The sequence below is a fragment of the Falco biarmicus genome, chromosome 11, assembly GCF_023638135.1.
Source record: "Falco biarmicus isolate bFalBia1 chromosome 11, bFalBia1.pri, whole genome shotgun sequence".
Lineage (NCBI taxonomy): Eukaryota > Metazoa > Chordata > Aves > Falconiformes > Falconidae > Falco > Falco biarmicus.
In genome coordinates, this window is record NC_079298.1 from 31,501,620 (window position 1) to 31,528,631 (window position 27,012).

The 27,012-nt window shown below is 45.1% G+C and overlaps 1 protein-coding gene across 2 annotated transcripts in view; it reads right to left on the reverse strand.

Moving 5' to 3' along the window:
- Positions 1-3,296: 3,296 nt before the first annotated feature.
- Positions 3,297-27,012, reverse strand: part of FAM20B (FAM20B glycosaminoglycan xylosylkinase) — a 29,066-nt gene continuing 5,350 nt past the window's right edge. The window contains exons 1-8 of one of the 2 annotated variants that reach the window (XM_056356093.1): positions 23,069-23,393; positions 22,436-22,966; positions 19,603-19,689; positions 16,403-16,512; positions 13,997-14,168; positions 11,065-11,256; positions 8,688-8,747; positions 3,297-7,043 (exon numbers count right to left, since the gene is read on the reverse strand). In XM_056356093.1, coding sequence (XP_056212068.1) covers positions 6,812-7,043; positions 8,688-8,747; positions 11,065-11,256; positions 13,997-14,168; positions 16,403-16,512; positions 19,603-19,689; positions 22,436-22,812 — 1,230 coding nt within the window. In that variant the 5' untranslated portion in view covers positions 22,813-22,966; positions 23,069-23,393 and the 3' untranslated portion in view covers positions 3,297-6,811. Of the gene's footprint in view, positions 7,044-8,687; positions 8,748-11,064; positions 11,257-13,996; positions 14,169-16,402; positions 16,513-19,602; positions 19,690-22,435; positions 22,967-23,068; positions 23,394-27,012 lie in introns of those variants that run through there. The other variant, XM_056356094.1, reaches the window with a different exon arrangement.

The window sequence follows — 27,012 nt, forward strand, 5'->3', positions numbered from 1 at the left end:
CACCGGGGCTGGCAGGGTAGGCTCCACTCAAGCAGCCAGGGGAAAAAAAAAATAAATTCAGATCAGCACAGAACTACCACGGAATCGCGTACAAGAACCGAGGTATCCCCTGCAAAGCCTGCCTCTGATTCTGCAAACAGGCACATACACCAACTCAGCCCCGGGGGGAGATGACAAGTGGATAAGCCCCATCTAACTTGCACTTTACCTTAAGCCATACCTACTGGTGGCTTCCGACAGGAGACAAACACCTCTACAAGTTACTGAGCATCAGGACAAGTCCACCCATAACTTATCCTAACCGAGCTGAGGACACAATGCTTTGGACATTGAAAAAAAATTTCCAAGGTTATCCCACATGTTCAGAACAATAAAAATAAGAAGCATACTAAATGCAATTCATCCAGCCTGGCAACTCACCCATCCAGGTGGGTGGGGAGCAGGATCCCACACGGCCAAGGCATGGAGCAGAGTGGATCTCCATCAACAGGTGGTTGTAAATATTATACATCAGCATTAAAGATACTGGTATTAACATGACTGCCCTCTCCAGCTTCAAAAATAATGAAGCTAAAACCTTAACACCAATTGCAAACTAAAGCCAGCCCATGTTAAAAAAAAAAAAAAAAAAAATCAATTAAAAATCGAACTCACTGTAGCCACAGCAAATAAAACTGCCATCAGCCTTTCTGAAAACTAGCTGAAGCACCTGAATTGAAGCATTTATATATATTTATAAAAAAATGCATAGCTGTAACATTCAAGCTCTACCCTCCTGGGGATAGGTGCTTTAGCTGAACAGAACTTATCAAAAGGGACAGACTTCATAAAAAAATAGGTGTTTCTATGTGCCAAAGGAAAAAAGAAAATTTTAAAAGATAAAACGACTGACTGTCCAACACCACACCAGCTCCATGGTACTATGGTGTAACTCCTAGGGCGTCAGCTTTGCTCACGTGCATAAAAGCTAGAAGGGAAAATAAAACCAGTTGTTCAGTAACCTGCCAGCTATGCCCTGCGGTTATCGAGGCACTGAAGTGCTGAGGGGGTGGGAATCACCCCCTTTGAAGAATTCAATTCCCTTCGTGGGACCTCAGGGGTGAAATTATCCCCATGGATTAGAAGGGATGCTGCAGGAGACTGGAAGAGATCCTAACGCACTACATGGAGGTGAACTCGCCTACACGCGGCTTGGGAAGGATGGGGCTAGGAAGCACAGCAGTCAGTGCCCTAGTACAGCTCGCTGGGGTTGTGTCTCCCCCCCCAGCCTCCAGTGTCGGGTTGGTTTTTTTTTTTTTGCTTCCTCTGCTGAAGCAGCACTCACTGTGGTATCTGCTCCTCCAGCTGCCAGCCTGGCAGTAAGAGGCAGCTGCAGGGCCCGGACGATGCTAGGACGCACGGCTTTTCACCTCACGGCTGGTCGTTCCAAGGTAGTCCTGGTGAGCTGCAACCACCTGATTAAAAATCCATCATCTTGGGTCAAGTCAGGCTTTACAGTGAAAGTGTCATCTAAAAAGGAAGGAAAAACAGCACCACAAAAACGGCGTTATGCCTGGCTTACTCAGCACCCCTAACACAACGTATTACAAGCAAACAGGCAGAGGGAACCTCGTAATCCACAATTTTATACTCCAGGGTGTATCTGCTGGACAGTCCAGAGATGCCATGTATCCATCCTTTTGTGTTTTTTTCCAGTTTCCACATAGCAATGCCTTCTGCACATCCACAGATGAACTCTGACAGAAGGCAGGAGGAGGAGGAAGAGGAGGAAGAGAGTCTCCTTCCAGAGCTCAGTACAACACAGCTACAGATTAGATCACTAAATAAAACGAAGATTGGGAATAAAGGATGTAGGGGCAGTCCTTTCCCCGCAACAAAGTCGTATCCCCAGTCTCCTAAAAGTATCAAGACTCCACAAAGAAAAAGCAACAGAGCACCAGTCCCAGACTTGGAATATAGGAACTAAGATCTTCTTTTAATTTCTAATTTTTAGAATCAATAAAAATTCGTAAGGAAAGATTTGAAAGAAATTCAGGGAAAAGGGCTAATTCTCAAAACCCTTCGGATCTCCACTGGCTCCAAGTTGTTCATAATCAGAAACACTCTTAACATCTTCCAGTTATCCGAATTCTCCCCCTGCTACTAAGACCAACCACTAGCAGTAACACAAGGGGCTTCTAAAAACAGCTGTCCAACTAGCAGTCTCAGCCTTTCAAAGCTTAAAAGCATCTGTAGTTTCTGCAAGTTGCTGAACTGTTTATACACAAAAGAATCCCGTCCTCCCCCCTGAGCAAACTGGCACCTCCGAAGCAGAGATGAAGAACATGAAAAATCATCGCCACACAATGCCAAGAGACACCCCCCACCCCTCAGAACATCCTCCCCCCCAAACCAGTTCTTCCAAAATTCAGCTATGCAAAGTTTCAACTGAGAAACTCTAGTCGGGGAAATAAATAAAATAAAAAAAAAATAATTAAAAAAAATAAAAGCAGGTCCCTTCGGTTGTTTGCCAACACGGAGCTGACGCCACAGAGCAGGTCACAGACACACACCCCCCCCCCCCCCGCGCCTCCCGGAGCAGCACGGCTCCGTGGTGCCCTGTCCTCAGCGCCGTATGGGCGCTGGCAGCAGCTCACCATCCTGAGCACACAGCAGCTCTCAGCACCTCCCGGATGCCCAACGTTCCCAACTGCGGGCATCGCCTCCTACCTCCGAACCACTCCTGCAGGGGGTTAAGAAAACCAGCCAGATTCAACCCTCGCACTCTGCGGGCACAGGTTCTGATGCCTGTTTACTTGGCCAGTCTCATACAAGGGCTTCAATAAAAGCTTGGAAAAGCCAGCCGTGAACACCTGCCGAGCCGACAGACGTCTCTTGCCGACTCTGTACACATCCCTCGCTCCACAGAACAAAGCCAACCTACTGGGGCACCACCAAGAAATCAGCCCAGGCGCTTGGGAGGTGCGGGGCCATGGGATGTGGTTTCAAAAAGTGTCGGAAGAGTCTCCTGTTCTTCTGCATCACTCTGGGACGCTCTTCTTACAACACATCTCTCCTCACCAACAAGGCTCTCGCACACAACCTGCACATTTGACCCCGTTCTCAGATATATGTGACCGGAATAAATGGCATTGATATTAGCAAATGAGTAACTATGGAACACCAGCAGCAAAACACTTTAAAAATTCAGTCCACCACATGTCAGAACAAGAGAGACAGACAGACAGGAGAGAGAGAGAGAGAGAGAGAGAGAGAGAGAGAGAGAGAGAGAGAGAGAGACTTAAACAATCTATCAATGTTGCTTTATTAAAATCTTTATTCACACAACGTTGCTTTATGCAGAATCTGACCCTGGGGGATACAAGTAGAACGTCATGATTGCGTTCCGTTTTCTTATTAGCAACCTCCATTTGTGCAGCTGCTCCCAGGGGCGATCCTCCGACAGCTCCAGGAGGGGTGTCTGTTTCGAGCATCTTGCTCCAGCTGCCACAGCAAATAAATTACCTTCTTAATAAATTAGTATTTTTCAGCTGAAGTTTGTTTGGCAAGACACACTCCAGTTCATTAGCTGCTGGAAGAGGAGCAGACTTCAGTGCCTCCTCCAGCTTGACTGCTGACTTAGGAAGGAGGAGATAAATAGCAGATGGCTGATGATGCTCTCTTTTTAATTAGTTCTTGATTTCTGTGCTTCAAGCACTCCGATATTACTAATTTCCACAACACAACCATTTTGTAACATCTGGAGCCAGTGGATTACAGCGTGCGCAGTGAACGAGAATTAGAAGGTGTCACAAAAACCTCATCAGCAGAGCTCAGCACCTGCCTCACAAATGACGCTGTTTTTCAGAGATTCACGCAGACCCTGTTCGCATGTGGATGCTGCTTCTTATTTCTTTTGCAATGGTTACAATCTAAAATTTCTCAGGGCTCTGTATTCAAGCAAAACAACAATCGCTGCCAAAATGCCAGAGTTTATCACAAGGCCAAAATCAGATCTTCCTGATTTTGGGTAAGAGAGAAATTTATTCTTCTTTCCTGCTGCAGAACACCAAGCTCCAGTGGTGTTTACAATGACCAGAAGCATCAATATGAAAAAAAAAAAAAAAAAAAAAAAAAAAAAAAGGAAGAAAAAAGCAACTCTTCGTTCCTTACTTCCTTTTGCTAACAATGCTGGACTTCAACGCCCTTTGCTCACAAGTAAACCAATACACTGCTGTAAACCTCTGATGTTCGTACCGGGGAAGAACTTATCCCCAGGCTCCATCTGATGGCAAAACCTTCAGCTTAGAGCCCCGTGAACAAGCAATACTAAGTCCTGAACGCTCATTGAATTTCCTAAAGACAGAAAGACTTTTTTGGGAATCCATTATTAAACCAAACATAAATGGTCAAGTGATCGTATGGAAATCAAAACATCAAATTTTGGTAGATCCTTCCCAAAATATTAAGTGCTTATGATTAAGCTCAAAGAGAAGAACATGCTTTTAAAAATACTACAAGCTGCTACCATGTGCTTCGCCCTCTCGCCTTTCTGTAAATCATCTTAAATTTCCTGGGAAACAGTTTACGCCAAAATGCCTCAGTATGAGCCTATTCTGCTTTCGAATAAAAGCACTCACTAACCACCCAGCTGTGGCCCACAGTACTTCCCAAAGCTGTCCTGCTCAAGCACCAGGCTGGCTCAGGCGGGGGCAACCCCTGCGCCGCTCCTGCCCATGCTCCCGCTGCCCCGGGGGAGCCCAGGCACAATCCACGGCGGTGGGCGAAGCTCACCGAAGGACCGTGGCTTCTAAAGCACGTGTTACATTATCAAGTGCAGCAATAAAGAGGCGCTAGCTTACCAGTGACCTAAAAGCTGGCTGCGCATTGCAGTTCTGACCAGTGACACCAGTAACTAACTCCAGATCCTATCCTGGCTCAGGGGTGGCTGTGTGACGTGGCCAAGTCCAGAAGAGGTCTAGCAGAACATAAAATTCAATTTCAGATAAACACTGGCTTTCAAGATACTCTGCTCATGCAATGACAAAAGGACTGCAACAAAATAAACCTGCGTTTTTAGAATAAGCTCTCACTAACTCCTCTTTGATCAGGTCCCTTTGAGCAGGCAGGTGCAACAACAGGAACAGCACTTTATCTGCCCACCACACTACAGCAGAGCTAGAAAGATTTTGACGGACAAATCACGGAAAAGGTCTTAAAGTGACATTTTGCTGCTCTTGCTCACAAGTCCAGTAATACACAATCGCTTTGGGAAGTCAGCTCTTATCCTGCTTCTAAGGACCACACCGTCCAAACTGAAAATTAATGCAAAGCTGTTCAATTTGGAAACGTAACCATGAAGCTGCTTCCCTTCTAGACATGGATTCAGACCAACAAGTGTGACAGGTCCTACGGCCACAAGCTCACCTGCAGCACAGGCAGACGGTGCCGAAGGGTGACAGGACTAGCACAAAATAAATGCTACAAGTCTGCCCTGAAAAGCCAACTTACACCAACTCTCCCCTATCTATGGCAAAACCGCTAGGAGTGAGAACCCCGAATGCCCACCCCAGTCGGAACATGGCAGCGGGGGTTAGGGGAAGCAGCTGGGAAAGGCAGAAAACTTACTGGAAGCTCTGGCAGCAGCCAAGCTCAGCCACAAGCCACCAGGTAAACCCGTGGGACTGAAAAACCTGCCGGTGCCCCACTAACAGCAGCAGGGAGCTGCGGGGACAACAGCGTGCTCTCTGCGTACGAGATGAAGCCAGACCACAGCTCAGGGTTCCCTCCACTCCCCAGGGCCTGGCCCACAGCTGTGGGTTACTGGGAAGCCCAGCAATACACCTCTCCCCCCACAGTGCAATGCCCCCAGACCCCCCACCTTAAAGCAGGCCCACAGTAAGCAGCATGACTTCGCGAAACGGAACCTGCTTCCACGGACAGATTCTGTCCTCCTCCTCCTCAGCTACAAGATAATGAAAGTTTGGTTAATACGGACACAGGACTGCAAGGGTATTTTCTCTACTCAGACCTTGCCAGATTCCTTATAAATGGAAAACAGTAACGGGAACACATGGAAACATACTTTAACTCCTTAGATGCCAAGTGCTGTATAACCACCCTGTCCTCCCCTGAATCTCCAACCCTGTGGATCAATCTTTGATAGGCCTTCAGCAATAACTCTGAAGCATTACCACGTACAAGGCAAACCCCTTTCCCAGCCTTTTATCGAGGAAAAGACAACTGAGCAGCAGAGGTCCTCTCTCCCACCCCTAATGGCATTTAGAAGAACATCCCACCCCCAGGGGGGTGGCACAACTCTTCAGTCTAATAATTGTTTTATTCACCACTTCCTCTCTCTCTAAAGAAGCAGTAAAATGCCTAACCAGCTCACAGCTGATTATGCACAGCCCTGAATCAGACAAAAACTCGCCAGAGTGTATGTGGGGAAGAGAAGGGGAGAGGATCGTACTGTTCGTCAACATTTGTCCCCTCTAGATTCAGTCCACAAATTGGCGTCTACGTTCCGCACGCTTCCACCGACACCAAGAGCCGTTTTTATCCAGTGCAACGTCCACTGCCGGCAATGGACACAGCACAACGGCCAAGATGCCATTACGGGTACTGAGCCGCCCGAGGCTCCAACTTGCCACCTCTCACCGCTGTCAGCCCAAGGTAAAAGCCAGTGCCACCTCTGTTTCTCCGGCTCGGAAGCTTTCCTGTTCATTTCAGTCCATCTTGGCCACAGCCTTTCTGAACCGATTGTGCTGTTTTTCTATCACTTTGTTTTGTTTGTTTTTAAAAAGGGAGTTTCATCTGTGTTCCACTACAATTACAAATGAGACAGAGTCATCCTGTCTTCCACCAGCACAACATCTGGCCCAAATTGGTCTGTGCACTGCTTCACTGTGGCCAGAATGCTGAGAAGCCGCTGGTCTAGGGCATCCAGATGCGGGTCAGAAAGCACTGGTGAGATGGGGTCATGCGACATAGCAGTTTTTAAGGCAGACTTCAGTACTCCATTCTTCAGGTAATTAAGTCTGTTCCAGGTAGAAACCCGGATGCTGCAAAAGAAAGACAAACACAGTCATCATACCACTGTCCAGCTGAATTCTCACCAGCAAACCCAGAGCCAGCCTGTCAAGGGAGCCTGCTACATCAGGATCGGAGTATTATTCCCCGGCAGTTTGGGGATGAGATGTCCAGGTACAACTGCATTATATGCAAGACCTAAGTGAAGCCTGAGAACTGAAGGTGAAGAGGAGGAATCTAGTATGACATAATTCCTGTGTTATACAGGGCCACTTCCAACTGCTAGCAAGGAAGTTCTTCGGTCCTGAAGATTTTCAGTTTGAAAAGGAAAGGAAATTGACAGTCTGGCTGTTAATTCAAACACAAAACTGGCGTCACCTCAGAAAGAGCATCGCTGACCAACAACTGATCACAAAGGACCAAAGTCAGAGGACTGAACTTCCAAGAAGGTGAACGCAGCAGCGATCTTCCCGCTTCACTGGTCACCGAACTTGTTCGTGTCAGCTCATCTGAGCTGTCTTGTTCCGTGAAGTCTCTTGGGATTCTCCCTCAAATTTTTGTGGTTTAGCACCACTGGTCTACACTCTTGGCTTTTGATGATCTCTAAGGAAACCAGAAATATAAGCAAGTGTCGTAACAAACCTATAGTTAAAACAATTATGCATAAGAATCGGTATGTGGCATTTGCCTGGTATCAGAAACAAAGATGAGAAAGACTCCAAAAGATCCTTATAAAGCAGGAAATTAAATATGCATTTAAAATTAATGCAGGAAAACTAAAGAACTGGAAAGTAACTTTAGTTTAACTGTTCTCCACATGGTTTCTAAGGGAATCTGGTAGAATGTAGGCCAGGTATACCACAGCACGCATAGAGCCTTGCTTAGTTCAAGCAGGAAGTGACAGCTCAGGCTTTCCGCATAGTTCCCAGGTTCCCTGAGGAATTTGGGAGACAGAACCTTCCAAGCACAGGCTCCAGGAACTCTCAACTAAATGGTTATTTTGGAAGCCTTAAAGGAGTTAATGTTATTTTGAAATAACAGAGGCAGGAAATATATACCAGCATTTTTCTCCCTGGAACTTTTATCTATTTGTTAGCGAGAAGAAGCAACGGCCTGGTGAGGGAGCGAACATGGAGAACAGATAGCAAGTCACAGTCTCGAAAAATAAAACGAACACAGCTCAAAAGGCCCAAGTCGAAATGAAATCCTGCAAGAAAACTACAAACTTCCTTTTGAAAGGAGCACGCTGAGCAGTGCTGCGGTCTTGTTTAGAAAGACCCTTTGGAAATGAAGGTAGTTAAGTTGCCAGACACGTTGAGTCCTTAGCTTCTGTCAGGGAGAACTCAAACTGTGATGTGAACTTTTATTCAGCAGGAGCTGGATGGAGACAGCTGCAGAGGCAAAGGACCTGTCATACTGACTAAGGAGAGAGCTGAACCAGTGACCTGGAGGCGAGACTACTTCCTACAGCCTACCGTCTGATTTACTACCTTAATGAAAATTTATTTCTCGGCTTCTTAAGCAGTGATAACACATCAAACGAACGTCGTGCCTCAAAAAAATAAAGCACTATGTGCCCAAGTGAACATTTTCAGGTTGCCAGAAGGCTTCAAAACTTAATTATATTGCAAACCTAAGGATCGCATAAGTGAACAGCATCCCTGCGTTTCACTTACATGCAGCACTGATAAAGAGGAGCCAAGATGCTTCTTTCATCCAGGGCAGGGTTTCCAAAGCTGAAAAACAAAATTAAAACCAAGTGAACCAGCTGAACTCCTAATGTTGTTCTCAACATCAATGGCATTTGTGAATAATTAAACAAATAAAAATAAAAATCAATACTAGGCAATTTCACGCTCCAACAGATCAAATAATTTACATTAAAATGTAAACAGGCCATGCCCAATTACAGATATAACTCTCAACAGCATCAGCTAACATACCAAGTAAACGGAAGCAACAACAGTGTACCTAGTTCTTTATCAGACCAAGGCACCTTAGAAATGAACTTCAGAGTAGTTTAGAAATTGAGCTCATCTTGCAAAGCCAGGGAAAAGAGTAATTGGTATTCTGGACACAGAGAGTGGGAGCTTTGCCTGCCTGACACAGCTGGACAGGGAATGAAGGAAACAGCAGCCACGTGCTGTTTTAGATGGCCAGGCTTAGATCAACAGTTCAACTAACAAGGTGATCAACTTTAACATTTCACGATCATGCTCTCTAAGGAAGGCCTGTCAAAAGGGTTTCATAGTATTTCAAGCCTCACCTAAATATTTCTTTAAAAAAAAAAAAAGTTTCAACCTGCTCATAATGCTGTTTTCAACAAAAAGCTTTCCCCTCAATGAAGATAACTTATTCTAGGAGTCTGGCATTACGCTGCTCAAATAGCTATTAGTAGCCTTAAAACTGGAACAGGGTCCCCAGATCATGGCACCAAGGAGTGTCTGGACAATGCTCTTAGTCATATGGTTGAGTTTTAGGTAGTCCTGTGAGGAGCAGGGAGTTGGACTTGATGATCCTTATGGGTCCCTTCCAACTTGAGATCTGTGATTCTATGAAAAAAAAGTCCCCCTGCCCTTTATCTCAAAGCAGCTAAAAGCACTTAACTTAAGCTTTCAAAAAAACAATTAACTTCTGGGCCTGCAAAGCTCCATCAGAAATGTTTTCATACCGTCATAAGCACGTACCATAATGAAAGGTATTATGACATTATGACAAAAACAAATGAATGACCTTCAACTACCACAGTCACTTCCAGTGACTTAACACATCAACTTCCTCCTAGCCCATTGCCAGAGCATTACAGAAAGACAATTTTTGCCAAATTCATCTAAAACGGTCTGAAAGCAGCAATAATTAAGCAGCCCCAAGGTGGAACACATCCTGCTGACATAACTGAAGGTGCGTTACTGAACAGGCTGATGCATAAAGACAAAACAACTCAGCCACTGCAGGCAAATTAGAAACAAAGGAAAGAAGGAAGGAAGGAATCCACTATAGGAAAGGCAAAAGGGGGAAGAAATCCTAACTCCAAGCCTTGCAAGGATCTGTCTAGAGGTCTCAACTGCTGTGCAGGCTTCGTACAAGTGGTACGCAGAACCGCAGCAGAACAGAGCCCTGCGCAGGAGCTGCCAGCGCTACCCATCAGAGGCTGCCCCATCTGCAGCAGGGGAAATTCACTGACGCTGCAGATGGCAGCACCCGTCAGGGAAACAAACTGGCGTCTCTGGACTAAATTGTGAGGAAGTGGAATAGGTTATCTGTGTCTTTAAGAAAAATTCAGCAAATTGTTGTGATTTAAACAAGGCTGCATATTCAATAGGATTTTTAACTTAAACTATTCCAGCCACTGTACAAAAAACATAGCAAAGACAGAACAGCTTACTTTTAAAACACATACACATCCTAGTCTGGCCACAAGAAGGACTTCTCATCAGTTCCTCCCAGTTACTACATGCTCCATTTTTGTTTTGGTAATAGTTAATATCCACGCTCAGGACATCATCATATTTTCCTCTCATATCAGTTTTATCTCCATTTTAAACTTCTAACCTTTTAAAGTCAGAGCAGACATATCCAGAAGGCAGGGAATGCCAAATCATTCAGAGACACTTTTTGAAAAGATCTGCTTTCACTACGGCACTCACTAATACTTACTGGGAAATAAGAAACCGTAAGTTTCTAATCTTCCATTAATTAAAAGCATAAAAGTGAGGGGCTTTTCTGGGGATAGGAGGAAAGACACAAGCAAACTCTTGAAAGTTGCCTGGGGGGAAAAAAGGTCATACTGTGCTAATTTGTGGGTTTCTGTAGTTGGGGTACGACTTTGCCGAAAGCAGCCACGGTATCTAGAGCACAGACTGAGCACCACAGCCTTTGAAGGACCCCAGCACTTGGCGAGGTAATTTCTGGTAAGAAGGAAAGCTTTAGGTTTTTAGCACAAAAGGTAATAATGAAAAAATCAGAGAGAAAGAAAACAGAGACACAGAAAGCAGATAAACGTGTGCCCTTGTGCTCGCCACTACCTGGCCACCAGATTTCCCTCACCCTCACCTTTTGGCGTTATCCAGGAGGATGAGCATACTGGCTCCTTCATCATCCTGGAAACTCTCGTAGTGATGCCGGTCAGCATTCCCAATCAAATAGTCAAAGACGGCGGTGTCAATGATGTCAAGGAGACGAGGGCCCGAGTCATATGGTGAAGTCTTTTTCACAGCATCACAATAGCTTTCGTCATACTCCCACCTGTGGGCCGTCAAGAGAAACCAAATCAGATCCTCAAGGAACGCTCCATCATCGCACACCAACACTATTTATAGCTGTCCCTTTATTCCCTTATGAGTGCATAAGGAAAAGGTGAGTGCAGCAGTCAAGGCTATATAAAGAAGAAAGAGTTAAACAAAAGTGTTTTCTTGAAAGAGTAAGCCCTGTACTAGCACCCTAGCGTAAGGGGCAAGCTGTAGTTTCAGTGCAAGGTTACACACCACCTTCCTACAGAAAACAAGGTCAGAGATTGCTTCCTCACTGCTCACAATGCAGCAGTGGCTGGGCTGCCTCATGGCATGGTTACTGTCACGACTTGCCTGCCTCAACTTCCTAACTAAGGACTCCAAGGCCGGTCTCTATTTCTATTGCACTGACCTGCTTCCATCAGTCTTGCCTTCCAGCGACCCTCTTCATTTTGTCTAATGCAAATAGCCTCATCACGCTTACTAATGACCTCCCGTGCCCTGAACAGAAGGGCCTCACGTACATTCGTTCTCTTTCACTCGCAGTTGTCCTTTCCTCCCTACTTTCCTTTCAGGGTATCTCACCTTCTTCTCCACCGGCAGGATTTCAGCTTCCCTTTTCTCTCCTCTCCTTCTACAGGTAACCTAGGCATGTACTTCTGGTCTTTAACATGGATGTGATGTCTCAGTTCTCCAAAGCTGGAGAAATTTCTCATTTTCTTCTTTACAGTTTTCAAAGCTATTCAACACCACCACCGAAACAGCCAAATCTCTGGTGGATATCCATTCCATCTGTCAACCTAGATAACAAGTACATCTATAACATCTTCCATGCAAGGACTGAAACGATCCTTCACAAAATAGCAGTTAAGTTGGAAATGCCTTAAACCATCTGTGACTTGGAAACAGAAATGGAGGAAACACAAGCTGGAGAGGCTCACTGACATACTCCAAATTACAAAGTTGTAAAAGCGTGGAGAAGATCAGAATTTAACTATCAGAACAGCCACATACCCCACGCCATCTTCTGGAGGTCTGGAGCCTAAGCTCTCGATATCCCATCTTTGCTCCAGTTATCCAAATCAGAGCAGCCAAAAATTTATCTTCTCGATGCTTCTGTTAACACATCACACACACTCCCTCAAATGCTGTCACTAGTTCCCTTTTGCATCAAGGTCCAACTCACATTCAACTTATAGCACAAATCCACAAAGCTACATTATCAGAATGTACCCCTCCTTGTACTGGATACATTTCTTTTATGCTACATCCCTCTCTCCCTCAAGTCTTTCCCTTTCCCTCATTTTACTTTAGATCAGTATTTGAACTCCTTCCAACAATTTTTCAGACATACTATGCTCTCTCCTCTCATTTTCCATTCAGTCTTTCAAGGCAGACCTTTCTCCCACATTTATTTCTGATAATTTATATTGTACTAGCACACGACTTCGAAGGTCGGGGATTTTATCTATTACACGTCCATTAAAAATCATGTACACTAATGTGACTATATGGATTACGTTCCAAAGGTTAACTCAGGACAGAGTAGAAGCAGCTAGATCAGGAAAAAAAAAAAAAAATCCCACAAGAGTTATTTTTCCATAATTACCAGACACAGAAAAAGGAGAGCACGACATCTAGAACGTTTAATCACCCTGCTGCTCTCAAAGTGAAAAGCGCGACATGACAAAGTGCAAAAGAACAGAACCACGTAACCCCATCTGAACCAGGCAGGAGCAAGCAAGTTTTAAATACAGTGAATGTCAAATTAGCATAAGTATCAGGGTAAACTCCAGTGTAAGCAGGCAGTTTATGGCGCAAAAGTCTCCCCAAAAAACCCCACACCTCCAAGAAAGAGTCCATTCATTACTGCAATTCACCAGGCACTAAATACAGCTGATGTTGACCTGTTGGAAAGGAGATAACATCTGCTGCTAAAAAAATCAGACTTTGTACTTAATACTCTAAAACAATTCAATGAAGCCTTTGGATGAGATTCTTTCTGAGAACAATCACATCATTGGAAATCAACGGGTATTTTAGATCAAGAGCTAAAAAAGAAAATAAAATAAAAAAATCTTTTTAATGACTTGTTCAGGGGACAGACTTGGAAAAATTTGCTAAGAAAAAAACATTTGCTCTGGTCATGGCAAAAATATCTCCAACCCAAATACTCAGACATGTTACATCTATCGTACAAGACTACCAGATCCCATGTTTGCTCTTCTCTAAAAGCATTCTTTAGATGCTGAGCATGGTCACCAAACGCTGACGGTATTCAAAGCAAAGAACTTTTCAGCGCCTACCTACTTAAGCTAAAACAGCTCCACAACTCCTGAAGCCAACTACAAGGACCATGAAATCAGGTCTGGCAGAAAATAGCACAGCGCTACCGTATTTTAGTGGGCCACAGAGAGGTGCAGGGTCAAAAGAAGGTCTAGTGGCACAAGAGAAGAGTCTCTGCTTGCCCAGAGCCGGGACTTCCAGAGCCTGGAGCGACTGCATGGGGGAGTTTTGTTCCAGCCAAGAAGCAGGAAAAGGACAGCACTTAGTATCGTGGAAAACCAGATTTCTTTCTTGTTCGTTTTAATTTAAATCTCATCCTAGAATTCTTGACTTTTATTGTCATATCAAGAAAGCTGTCAGGAAAACTCTAGGTTTTGAAAGCACATGCTCCTTAATTAGCCACTGTACTGCAAGGGTATTTCTAGTACAAATTACCATGCGTAAAGAACAACCTTATCATGCTCTCATACCTGGCCAGTTTGCCTTCACGGTAAGTCCTACCCCATGGGTGCCGATGTTTCTGAAGAGGCCAGACATCGGGCAGCCACAGAGTCACTGACCCCTCCATGATGTCCCCATCTGCACAAGCTGGTTCTGTTTCCCGACAATAGTAGCACTTCCCATAGAAGCAAGTGTTATTACCTTAAAAAATAAATAATACATATCAAAAGAGCAGAACTTAATGCAAGGGATGCCAACTGAAATTCAGGAGCATATTGTTGCAGCAGAGCCTTCCTTGCAACAGGATTTCCTCGCACTTGACGTCATGCTTCCCATCGCTGAGAGGGAGAGGCTCAAAGGAGGTTAAACAGACATCTATTAATTCAAAGGAACATGAAGGATTAATATTCAAAAGACAGTAAATCTATTTTCTAATGTTTCTGTCACTCAGAGTTAATACAACACTGCACAATCAACAAGGTTTTGTGACCCCTCCCTAGTCTTTAGGACCTTGACTTCGCAACCTTAGCACTGCTTGCTTTTTAAACTTCACGCTTCGTGTGTCAGTTTTCCCACTTTTTTGAAAAAGTTGACCAAAAAGAGACAAGTGAAAAAAATACTAAGCAGAACTCAGATGGATTTGGAGCCCTGACACCTGCCACACGCCTCAGTTACTTGAGCTGACTTAGCAGGGGAAATTCAAACAAGCTGTCATCCCTGTATGATCTAGGAATGCAGAGCTGTCAACATTTTCATGAGTGTCTTCTGACAAGGGAGGAACAATGAAATCCTGCCACCTTTAGTCCGTTAAGGCCTACATAGCCTGCAGCGTAAAGTAACCTACGTAGCCTAGATTAACATTTTCAGCTTTTCTGTTTCACCCTTCTAACCTGCCTTGGCTTGACGCTTGCCAAGTTAATTCCAGTTCCATATTCACAGATGTTCCTACAAAGTTCAACTGTGTCTCACTTCCTTGTCATTCCTCTTATTCCCTGCCCTTTCTTCCTTTGCCTCTGCATCCAACACCCTCCTCAAACCAGGCCCAGCTCACTGAAAAAATAAAAGCATTTCTCACTTTCCACCCTTACACACCACAACCCCTCAGCCAGCCAGCACTCCTTTGCTGTCCTCCATCCAGCCCCGGCTCCTGTGCTCCCACTAGCCCCGTCAGACAACTTGAGGGCATCAGAGAGATCATTACCATCGACATGGAGCTTGCAGCAGACCAGACCTCTTACCTGTGTGGAAAGCCCTGCAAGCCTCTCTTCCTACCCGCAGCCTGCAGCAGGTCTAGCCAGAGGCAGAATTCTTTGAGATTCTAGCTGCAACTCAAGCAAATCTGCACCGAGTACGCACGAATCATCTTTTCTTCAAAAAACTCAGAAACCTGGTCAAACGGGGGTTGACAAGAGATCACAACCTTGTCCCCAGATCCACCCGTTTCTTTGGTTCATGCTCTATACAGCAGGCGGTTCCAAGGAATCTATCTATGGGAAGGCACTGAAGTTTTGTGGAGCCATACTTTTCCAGTCAGCATTTCTGCTAGAAAACTGCTTAGTTATCTTGGCTGAAATTTGAAAAAGTAAAGTCTGCCTGAGGCAGACACCCAATCTGAATGCAAAAAGAGTTTGGCAAGGCAGAGCTACTCTCATCTGAAAGTTACACCTTATAACTGAAAGTGTTAGGCAAACTTAGTAGGTGAGAGTACCAACAGTGCTTGTAATAGAAATAAACACAGGCACGCATATTTACCAGCTGTAATGAAAAACCACCTCTATGGTCTTCTTATTAGGGGGGGGGGAAAAAAAAAAAGAAAAAAGTAGTAACTGGGTATTTTATAAAAGCCTGAAGAACTTAAAGGCTGCTGCATAAGTCATTTCTTGGTGCTTAATGACCACCTGGTAGGAGTTCACATTAAGAATTCCCATTAGGTGCCCTTCACAGCATTACTGCTGCAAACAACGTACGGAAGTTCTGACACATGTAGTTACAAATTCTCAGCAGACTCTGATGGAGCACAAACAACATCTAATACCAACCAACGCATCAGCCCTAAAAATCATCCCAAATCACCACTGTGTTTGTCTTACATACAATTCCGTATTTTTTTTTCCTTTCAGGTCTCATCACAGACTTTTCTAACCACCTCTGACAGCAGAGAGAAAATTCTTACTCAGAAAAATTCCCACCCATAACAGCAGCATGAGGGAACACAGAGAAGTTACAGAGGAAAAACTATTTGGAGAAAATGGAGCCCTCCTTCCCCACCAAATGGGGTTATACAAGCGTTAAGATCACTCTTGGCAGAGGAAGAGACTCAGCAGCTTCCAGCATCACAGTTAACTGTTCTGTCGCTGTACCAGAGTCCCACAGCTCCTTCTCCCCATTAAACAAATTTGTCTTACTGGGCTGCACAATCCACAGCCTCCACTTACCCACAGTCATGAAGGTGCCCAGAAGCTGCTCCGTGGCTACCGGTTTGATCTCCGTACGTAGATTCACAAACCTCCCAACCACCAGCGGAGCTCGTCGGAAACCCAGAATTCTGATTTGGGGGGAAAAAAAACCACATCATGAGAATGTGCAACATAGGCAGCAGTTCTAAATTCAAACAAAACCAAACCACAGTCTCTGTGCTGTTGTCTGACATCGAGATGACAGACCAAAGAATGAAGTTGGAGAAGGGAGGGGGTTGCTGCAGGGCTCCAAGGTGAAGTAAGGAAACTAATTTTTCTTAAGTGCCTGGATGTTAAACTTGCTTTATAAGCCATCAGTGACACTATTAAAGCATTTGCAGCAGAGCAACAGAGGATGCACCATGCTCCAACTCAGAAATCAGACCCCATACCAGAAATATCCATCATCTGTCTTGGGTGCAGGCTGAAGCAGTAACCATATGGCCTCTGAGCCGGTCACCTGGAAAGATCATTTATAATTTGTGGGAATTACCATCTATTACAATGTTATGTTTAAGCCCAGTTCAATTACACTTGAATGTAAACAATCAAGGAGTTATCTCATTTGACATGAGGGGAGAGAAGGGAAGAGAGAATGGTAGAACAAAACTGAATGCCTGAAAAACGTCTGGAAAAAAAAGAGGTGGGAAGAATAATTATAAAACTTGCAGACACAAGATCCAGGTTCCACTCCCACGTCTGCCACAGCCTTTGGTCTGTGACCACAAATGACTTGAGTATTTGTAATGGTATTTTAAAAGTGCTTAAAGGAGGAGTACAAACATCAGTGTATCAGCCCCAACTCTCCCAACGTACTTTTGACATCCTTTTGGTAGCCTTTGCATCTCAGAAAAAGAGCCTGAAAAGGGAATGATCCGCATTCCACAGACATACTGGGACAGCCACTCTAATAGCAGGGGTTTTAGATATTCAACAAGTCCACTCCCTTCCATAAGTATAAAATACCTCAAAGAAAGGGCAACACCAAACATCTGCCTGAACAAATCAGGTATGCATAAAGACAAAACTCATAGCAAATACAGAGTTACGTACAGCTTGAGGAAAACACAAGTGTTCCAAGTAAACAGGCACAGAGCTTAGATCTGAAAAACTTGTCCCTGTATTTTCAGACCCACAGCTGAAAGGCCACTATCCCGGCTAGCACAGCCTCCCCGTTAGCTGTGAACATACAATAGGATTCAGATCCTTCTTGAAACTACGGCATCCTTGGACAAAATGTGTCACTGTCACCATTCAAACCAAAGGTACATGCTGAAGTTCTGAGGGCAGGTGTTGCTAGGTGTTCTTGAAGAATACAGAGGTGCAGACCCACAAAGCGAGGAGAACGGCCAAAGAAACAAGCACAAACCCACAACTGAACAGACAGCAAGGAAGAGCTAAGAACAAGGGGGCTGGACACCACGAAGAGTTTGAGTTGGTGCTTTACCATGTTTGATTGCTGCTTTTTCAGGGGAAGTGAAGTCTAGGTGTTTCTTGACAGACAAATGGACAACAGCCATCTGGCTACATCACCTTTGTCTGGGCTTAAAATAACCTGATTCTGGCCAACCGCCTCAAGACTGCAACAGCAGCAGTGGCTATTACACAAGTAGTTAGCACCAAACCTCCCTACAAATACTAATGTCCACTGCCTGTGCAATCCCACAGATGAACCAGGACTAACAAACCTACCCTTTACCACCTATGAATTCTGTCACAGTGATGAGCCTCTTATTTGTGTGCTGAGAAACCTCACTTTAAGTGCAGCCATTCTATTCTTTATTGTATTTTTCCCTCCTTACTCCTTTCCCCAAGATTTTAAGTCTCTTCCTGTAAAATTTTTTTGCATCTTCAATTCTCTACTGAAATCTTCTCCCATGTGCCACCATAGTCCTCTTACCATGAGCAGACCAAGACTGCGCTCATTTATTCTAGATGATACTGCACCTCTAGCAGTATTGTTACCGAAATCTCAGAATGAAGAACTTATCAACACCAACGTGATGCAGATAAGCAGACACTTCTTTATTGATGGCTGGGTGCGTGAGTGAGTCCTCTCACGATCAACGCACACCAAGCTTCAAAATCATACACCATATATAGAACTTATTCATGCATATTCATTAAGTATTCACGCATAATCATGGTATTTCCCAAAAATCATTAACATACCCTCCTCCCAAATCCGATTCTGCACAGTAAAGGTTAGAAAAGTCTAGAAATGGGTCTAGGGTACGATTTGGGTAGGTGGTACATGAGTCAGGGGTCGCGATCTCCCCCCTGCCGGAATTACCTTTTACTAAAGCTCACGGTTTCTTGGCAGGTAACTACAAGCTGTTCCAGTCGACTCTTCTCCCCAGTTCCCATTAATTCTACATTCTGACATTTCAAAGCATTCTCCCAGTCTACTGTAAATACTGTATCCAATTATCTTCAATCATCTTGAATCTTAAGTCTATTGTCTAAGTATTAATCATTCCTACTAGGTGATTCTGACCTATTCTTCTGGCCTTGGTACAGGGCTGTACAGAGGATTTCATAGCAGCTTTTGCTGTGCAACTACAAGTTTCATTAAAATATATTTCTTATTCCAAATGATTTTATAAAATCAAATAAAATCAATTAACTCTAACTTATTAGCAGATCTGTAACAGTATTTCACAGCTATCAACATGCAGTGTTTGTATTTTCAGTCCCATTCTTTGTACTCCCTGTAACTTTGTTTTTTCTTCTGGTAATTGCACCTCCAGCTCAGGCCCACACACCCACCTGGGTACCTGTATATGAAGAGCTGTTTCTCCTCTAGGATGCACCGATTCATAGTTAGTCTAGACATTAGGCTTAACTTCTTAGTGTACTGGACATTAACTCAGCACATATGTGCAGCATTTCACACTCTTCCACAGCATTTGGCCAAGTTATTTCTTCCAGATAACGTGTCAGTCCTTTCAGTGCTCACTCTCCTTTTCAAAATTTTCACAAAAATCTCAAATGTTAGAATCTCACACAGATCTCCGAAAAGAAGTTTCACGAAAAAGCTGATCCTTGGCCTCAGTGTGGTATATCGGCAGGTTAGAAACAGCTTGCATCTGAGAAGTATTCAAGGAGCTCCTTTTTCCCCAACTCCGATAAAGCATTTACCCGACACAATAAAACCCGGTAACCCAGTAATTCCATACCTGTCCAAGTGAAAGGCTGCCACTTCTGCGTTGTGTCTGTCATAGCCAGCGTATGGTTCTCCTTCCACTACATAATCCCTGGCATATCTGTAATTGAAATAAGTCAAACAAAGTGATTCACGCAGGATTTCCATCAGTTTCGCTGTTCAGAGTAACAAACGCAATAGCAGCGCTACATTAAATAGACTCTGGGTCACTTTGAAAATGATTGCCAGTAGGAGAGGGAAAAAATATTAATGAGATTAAATAGTGTACCAACTGTTGAAGTAGTAAATAAGGAGGAAAGGTCAGTAATGTACTCAAGAGTTTGGGAAGCGCTGCCCATTCAGACTAACGGGTTTTAATTCAACCATATGCCAAGTCACATCTAAGAACAAAGAGCACAGACCCAGCTACAGAACAGAGGGCTATTTATACTGGAAAGCAGCAACTGCGCAAACGATTTTGGGGTTAGAATGGATCGTAGATTAACATGAAAATACAATCTGATATTGTGGAAGAAATGCCAAATGCAATCTTTAGTAGCTAGATGATCAGCAAACATGAACCCGAGGACAATACTGGATATAAAAAGACCCTTTATTCTGGTGGAGAAAAGACATAATGGACAGCAAGAAACAGAAAGTTGACACTCATTACAACAACCGTGGTATATTTTGGTGAAGTGTTGGGCTTTTTTTCCCCCCCTTTTTAAAAAAAAATAAAATGTTACATAAATAGTCAAGGCAAACACAAATTTCCAAGATTCATGACATTTGAATCAGGTGTAGATACTGTTGAAGAAGCGTGCTTCAGATGAGCATGAAATACCACAATCAATACCAAGCAAATGCGTGACATGCAATAACATTTTCAAATAAAGGAAGGCCAAATTAGATTACCTATTTTCTTATTTTTATCTGTGTCTCAAACTGTGTCAACCGGATTATTTCCAACAGGCCTGCGGTTCAAGCAGTAGCACCAACAGTGTAAGAGAAGCCGCAGTACTCTGATGTTTTAACCCTGCTCAGAGAAGATGTGGGGCAAGATGACAGTCCATTTCATTAGTCTGAGCAAATGCTTTAGCTTCTCTGCACGGCAGCTCAAAATGGCATTAACCAGTGGCAGGACGGTATGGAGTTTTTGGGTAGAGCATCTGACAGACTCCTGCCAAACTGGAACTTTACACCAAACCAGCATCTTATTTCACATACACCACTGGCATGCGATGGTAGCAACTGTTAATCATCAGCGATTTCGGCTGGATTTTAAGTCACTTTGAAATGAGACAGCTAAACCTCAGAGCATGCCCTCCAAGGCAGGTCTTTTGTACATACTTAGAGCAGGCTTTGGAAAACACGGCCACATGCTGAAAGCTGCAGAGCTAAAACTTAGTGGTAAAAGAACCAAATTCTTGCTTCCATGCACAGTAGGCACCTAGTCCTTTCTAAAGCAAAGGCAACAAGAGAATTCGTTCTTCCCCAACCAGTAAGTTTTCTCAGAACGTTTTTTAGTAGTAACTTCGATATACCGTTCAGGTCAAAACCGAGTTCAATAGACTATCTTTCAATGCCAGAACAAGTCTCTACCTACAAGCCTAACTATTTAGCAGTCACAAACACAACACTGGTCTACCAGTATGGCTAGGGCCATACTGCCTAGCACTCCCATAAACTCCTAGCACTCCTATAAACACTCCCCGCTGCACACGTCCTTGATGGAGCATAGTCACTGTGTTCGCCTGCACAGACATTCTATTATGGGAATGTAATTTAATGCTTGGTGAAACGCTTTATGGCACTCAGTTATACAGAAAACACTACAGAAATGCCATGTCTTGTTCCTGCATTTACTGGACGCACCAACTGTCACACTGCTGAGACCACTGCCTGAAAGGTTCACACTGTTCAAACACAGCCCAGCCCCACAGCAAAGCTCCAGCCAGACCAGTAATTGACCATACAGAAAAGGACTGTGAATTCAAGAAGTGGAGAGCAGATTATTTTTCCTCATTCTCTGATCATTTATTAACATGACAGGAAAAGTTCATGCTTGCTCAACCCAATATCCTTCGGAGAGAGAAGTACTCATCCTGTGATGACACCACTTACATCTGTACTCCAGTAAAACACACCTGCCTTACTTCTTTCCCATCTTTCTTTCTTCTACTTTTCCCTGAAGGCAAACAGTTCAAAAAACTTGCAGGCATGCACAAGATTCTTCATAAATGTTCAATCATACCAGATTTCCCGGTGGATCACTGTAAGCAGAGGCAGTATCACTACTCACCCGTCCTTACATTGCTCCTTCAGTATTCACTACCGCCAGAGAGAAAAATCAGGGGCTTTCACTCACCTACCAAGCCATCTTTACAGCCTTTATGCAGCTACACCAGACACCCAGGTCTACGTTTACGACTACTGTCAACTTTCACTCCTTCCCTGTTCTCCAACTGCATCCCCTCGTGGCAGTTTGACACGACCCTTTCTCGGAAAGGGTACCGAGACTTGCCTCCACACTGCCAGAACCTGCACTTCCACAGTGCTTCCGCAGTGCTTCCAAACATCAGGTTGCACCAACACTCCCTCAGGACTAAACACGGTGATTATTCTTTTAACCTAAAGGCAGGCAGTTCCACACATCAAAGCTATACAGCCTGAGCGGCAGCTGGCACAGCAACCTAATGTTACTAGAGCACCAGCAAGGCTCTATCCTGTCCGCCTCACAAATAACAGAACAGACTTTCTATTTGCATGTAAATTTGTAGCTTAAATATTAATGCAACAACACGGAGATAAAAAAGAAAAGTATACACAAAACAGTTATTGATCCAGTCACCGAAAGCAGTATTTACCTCTTGGGTTTGAAGACAACCTTCTGTCCTCCTTCAAGTATTAGCAAAGCTTTCAGTTGGGTCCCTTTGTATCCCACATCAGCTTTTATTATTTTCTTTGTTGTCATGGCATGCATAACAGCCCCCAACTCGGGGGTCTCCTCGGGATACACCTCCCGGGGCACCACCCACTGGGCTGCAATCTCCCAAGGGGACTGCAGCGTATGGTCGAGCCGGGGGTCCAGTTCCACGTGGAGGCTCGCCATCATACGGTGAAAGGCGCGCTGGTCCTCCCGGTTGGCAGCTGAGGTGTCCAAGTTGTCAATGAGGAAAACTTTTGTGAAAATGAAGATGACAAGGAGGATGGCCAACAGCACAACTCGCTGCTTTAGCTTCATGGTGACCTTCAACCCTTCTCCCCTGACCCTTTCTTCCAAGCGTTACAGGAAGTCTATGGGAGATCAGGGTGAGGAAGGGGACGTTAGTTAATGGATTTCATTCATAACTTGCATTGTGAAAGAGGTATGACCACTGAAGCATCTTCTGGCACCCCTAAAAATAAACAAAACACAAACTTACAAAACTGCATTCCTGCAGATCCCACCAAACTCAAAGTCCAGTTTATGCTTGGAACATAAGTCTGCATTTACGTACACTTGTATCCTAAAGCCCAAACATTTCTGCTAAAGCACATGGGGTTTGCTGTCTTCCTGTAGCCTTTCAGTGATCTGCACAAAAGGGGAAATCGTCTGACAGCATCTCTATACAGCTGGAATCACAACAGCTGCAACTACCCCAGGCAAGACTTTTGCAGAGAATTGTAGTACGAGCTGATGGCTCCAACTTCACAAACACTTTTCCATTAGTAAGAGAACCCACGAAACTCTGGTTTTCCCTAAAGATCTGTCCCTCAAGAGAAAGCTCCCAGGTAGATTCTCTGGCATCCAACAACCAGCGACAACAGCTGCAGCCTAGTTTCCTGAAGGTATAAGACAGAAGGAAAGAACATGCTTAATGTGTTTATTGTCTTTCATTTGCCGCCACTAGAATTTACTCAGCTTTTTTTCCCATTTAAAAAAGGAAAAAAAAAAAAAGAGGGGGATGAGAACATCTTTGCTTCCTTGCAGTTAACCACATATCTTCTGCAGTCAACTGTAAAACCAATAACCACAAAACCCATACAAAATATCTGCAATCTCAACACCAAATTAACAACAACAAAACCCCCCAAAACCCAGAATACTAATAGTGCCTCTTCTCAGAAACCTCACCTCTACCACAGTGCCATGGTTTAGCCCCAGCCAGCAGCTAATCCCCACGCAGCCGCTCGCTCGCTCCCCCCTGGCGGGATGGGGAGAGGATGGGAAGGGTAAAAGCAAGAGAACTCGTGGGTTGAGATAAAGGCAGCGTGACGGGTACAGAGAAAGTCACATGCACAAGCAAAGCAAACCCAGGAGCTCATTCACAACTGCCCATGGCAGGCAGGTGTTCGGCCATCCCCAGGGGAGCAGGGATCCAGCACGTGGAACGGCGACTTGGGAAGACCAATGCCATAAGGCTGAATGTCCCCCCCTTCCTTCTTCTTCCCCCAACTTGAAATACAGAGCATGACACCATATGGTATGGAATATCCCTCCGGCAGTCGGGGTCACCTGTCCCAGCTGTGTCCCCTCAGCTTCTTGTGCCCCTGCTCGCTGGCAGAGCATGGGAAACTTGAACAGTCCTTGATTTAGAGTAAGCACTACTTAACAACAACTAAAACATCAGTGTGTTATCAACATCATTCTCATACCAAATCCAAAACACAGCATCGTACCAGCTACTGAGAAGAAAGTTAACTCTGTCCCAGCCAAAATCAGGACACAGAGTTAAAAGCCACATCTGTGTTTCTGCCTTTCTGTACAGGTGGCAAGACGTGTCTCACCCCTCAAGCCTTGGCTGGTACAGGTTCAGCAACGTGCTCGCAGCCCGGAGAGCCACCCGTGCCCTGGGCTGCGTCCCCTGCAGCGTGGCCGGCAGGGCGAGGGGGGGGATTCTCCCCCTCTGCTCCGCTCCGGTGAGACCCCCCTGCAGCGCTGCCTTCAGCTCTGGGGCCACCAACGCGAGAAGGGCACGGACCTGTCGGAGCGCATCTGGGGGAGGCCACGAAGATGCTCGGGGGGCTGGAGCCCCCCTGCTATGGAGACGGGCTGGGAGAGCTGGGGTTGCTCGGCCCGGGGAAGGGAAGGCTCCGGGGAGACCTTCCGGCAGCACCAGTGCCTGGTGGGGCCGGCGGGGCAGCTGGGGATGGGCTTTTACACGGGCACGGAGTGATGGGACACGGGGCATGGTTTTAAGCTGAAGGAGGGTAGAGGTAGAACAGTTATTATACTGTGAGGGTGGGGGGACACTGGCAGAGGTTGCCCAGAGCAGCTGTGGGTGCCCCATCCCTGGCAGTGCTCAAGGCCAGGCTGGACGGGGCTTGGATCAGCCTGGTCTGGTGGGAGGTGTCCCTGCCCAGGGCAGGGGGGTGGAACTAGGGGATCGGGGAGCTCCCTTCCAACCCAAACCATTCTGTGAGTCTATGCTGTAAGGACCACATTAAGACACAAACAATTGTATTTCAGTTATGAGGACAGAAATTATCTTTGCAGTATTAGCTGAACATAGTCAAAACCCAAATGGAAACTGATACTAAGGCAGATCCGAGGAACACTCAGAGGCAACAGATTTCTCTCTGCACAAGTGACGTTAATCATGAAACCCACAAAAGGCATCCTGAGCTGTGGCAGGACCAATATAGAAAAGCCTTCTCATGCAATTTAATATTGAGCGTATAAACCGGTCATTATTAATCATGACACTGGAAAAACAAGCTGCTAAGCTAATTTACCAGCAGCACCCAAAGGACAGCCAGACTATGCCTGACTAGCCAAACGCAGACCACGGCCACCTTCAGCGTCTGTGTGGATGCGGTGCCTGCAGAGGTCACGGCTGGTATGATGGATACAAGGAGCACATTGTTGAGGTCCATCTCCACCAAAGACTAAGGCTGCAGCAAACAGCAGATGACAGTAAGGCACATTCTTTGAGCAAGTCGTGAGTGCAGAACCAGGTTTGGTGCAGTATAAGAGTACTAGTACAGTAGGACACGCAAGCCCATTTACATTAAGCGTACAGCAGACCCACCCTACCTCCCGGCTCCATGGCTCTCCCACCTTCCCGTGCATTGGGGCAGCATTCATACAACCCAGCTGCAAGGTAGCTCAACGATCCAGGCTGCCAACCCACCCAAACATTAACCACTTTCTCCAATTTGTGTGTGAACCACCTATTAGTAGCAGTTCTTTGAGCCAACAGCACAGGTTTCATCTGACCACAAAACACCACTACCCGTGCAAGCCAGAGCCAAGGGAGGGTGGCACAGCAGCTCCGACAGTGGGAGATGACCCGTCATGTACCCACCTACAGAGGGGCACCTTAACTTACTCAGGTCAGCACTGCCACCCAAAGAACGGCCCTGCCCTCCACGTACTTCTTACCCTCATGGAATGAACTCCATGAAAGACCTGATCAGTGCTAAAGCTTGACTGTTTTTCTTAATTTATTTCTTCCCTCAGCCCTCCTCCCCCCAATCTGGTGTCCAACACAGTTTCAAAAGCATCTGAGGGCACGCAACCAGGCCAAGAACAAGTGTTTCTCCTGGCAGCAGCACGAGTGTTTATACATGTAGGTAAAACCATGGCCCAGGCCAGCCCAACAAATAAGAAGCAGCTGAACCACTTGGGAACAGCCACAAAGAGCCCAACCAACAGGGATGAGGAAATCTGGTAACAAACTGCCACATCTTCCTGTTTTCAAAACCACTCTTTTCAGCATAGCGACAGAGCCAAGCGCCACTCAACTCGCAGGTGACAACACTGTGACGACGCAGAAGCGTGCCTTTTAGCCCAGCTTAGCAGCTGAACTGTTTCGCTGTCATTGTCCCGCCTCAGGTGACAGCTCAGTTCAGCTTGGCCCTTCCCAAGCTATGCATTTTGCCTCTTAAATACCTCCTATAAAACCTGTTCACTGAAGCAGTAAAGAAAGTGAAAGTCTCCTAATGACAAGGAGTTAAAACTGAAATGCAAACCATTAATAGCAGCTACTTAACAACAATATAGAAATCTCCACGAAGGGTAGAGGGTAGGACAAAAGCAGGCTACCAAGTCCCAGAGATGCTTCAAAGTAGTATTATGGTCCCCTGTTAACTGCGTAATACTGATTTTAATCTACTGGAAAGTAAGTGCTTGTGCTAACAGCAAAAGAACAAATCACGTGTTTATATGGAAATTAAAACATATCATCGTTCATCTCAGTTCTGTTTAGGCAGCCTCCGTTTCTCCAAACAGCAGGTCAATCTGCCTATCACACACGGCAAGCGTGAGAATGAGAAGCACAGACAACCAAGATGCACCCCACCTGAAAGCCCTTGTCCTTGCAAATACAGACTCGCCCAGCAGGAGAGCCCTAAATAATAATATTATTCTTAAATTTAAGGAAGTGAGCAAAGGAGATCAGGCTGTAACTTCATAATTTCACTTCCTTAAAACTAGTAATTCTAAATCACTTTGAACATT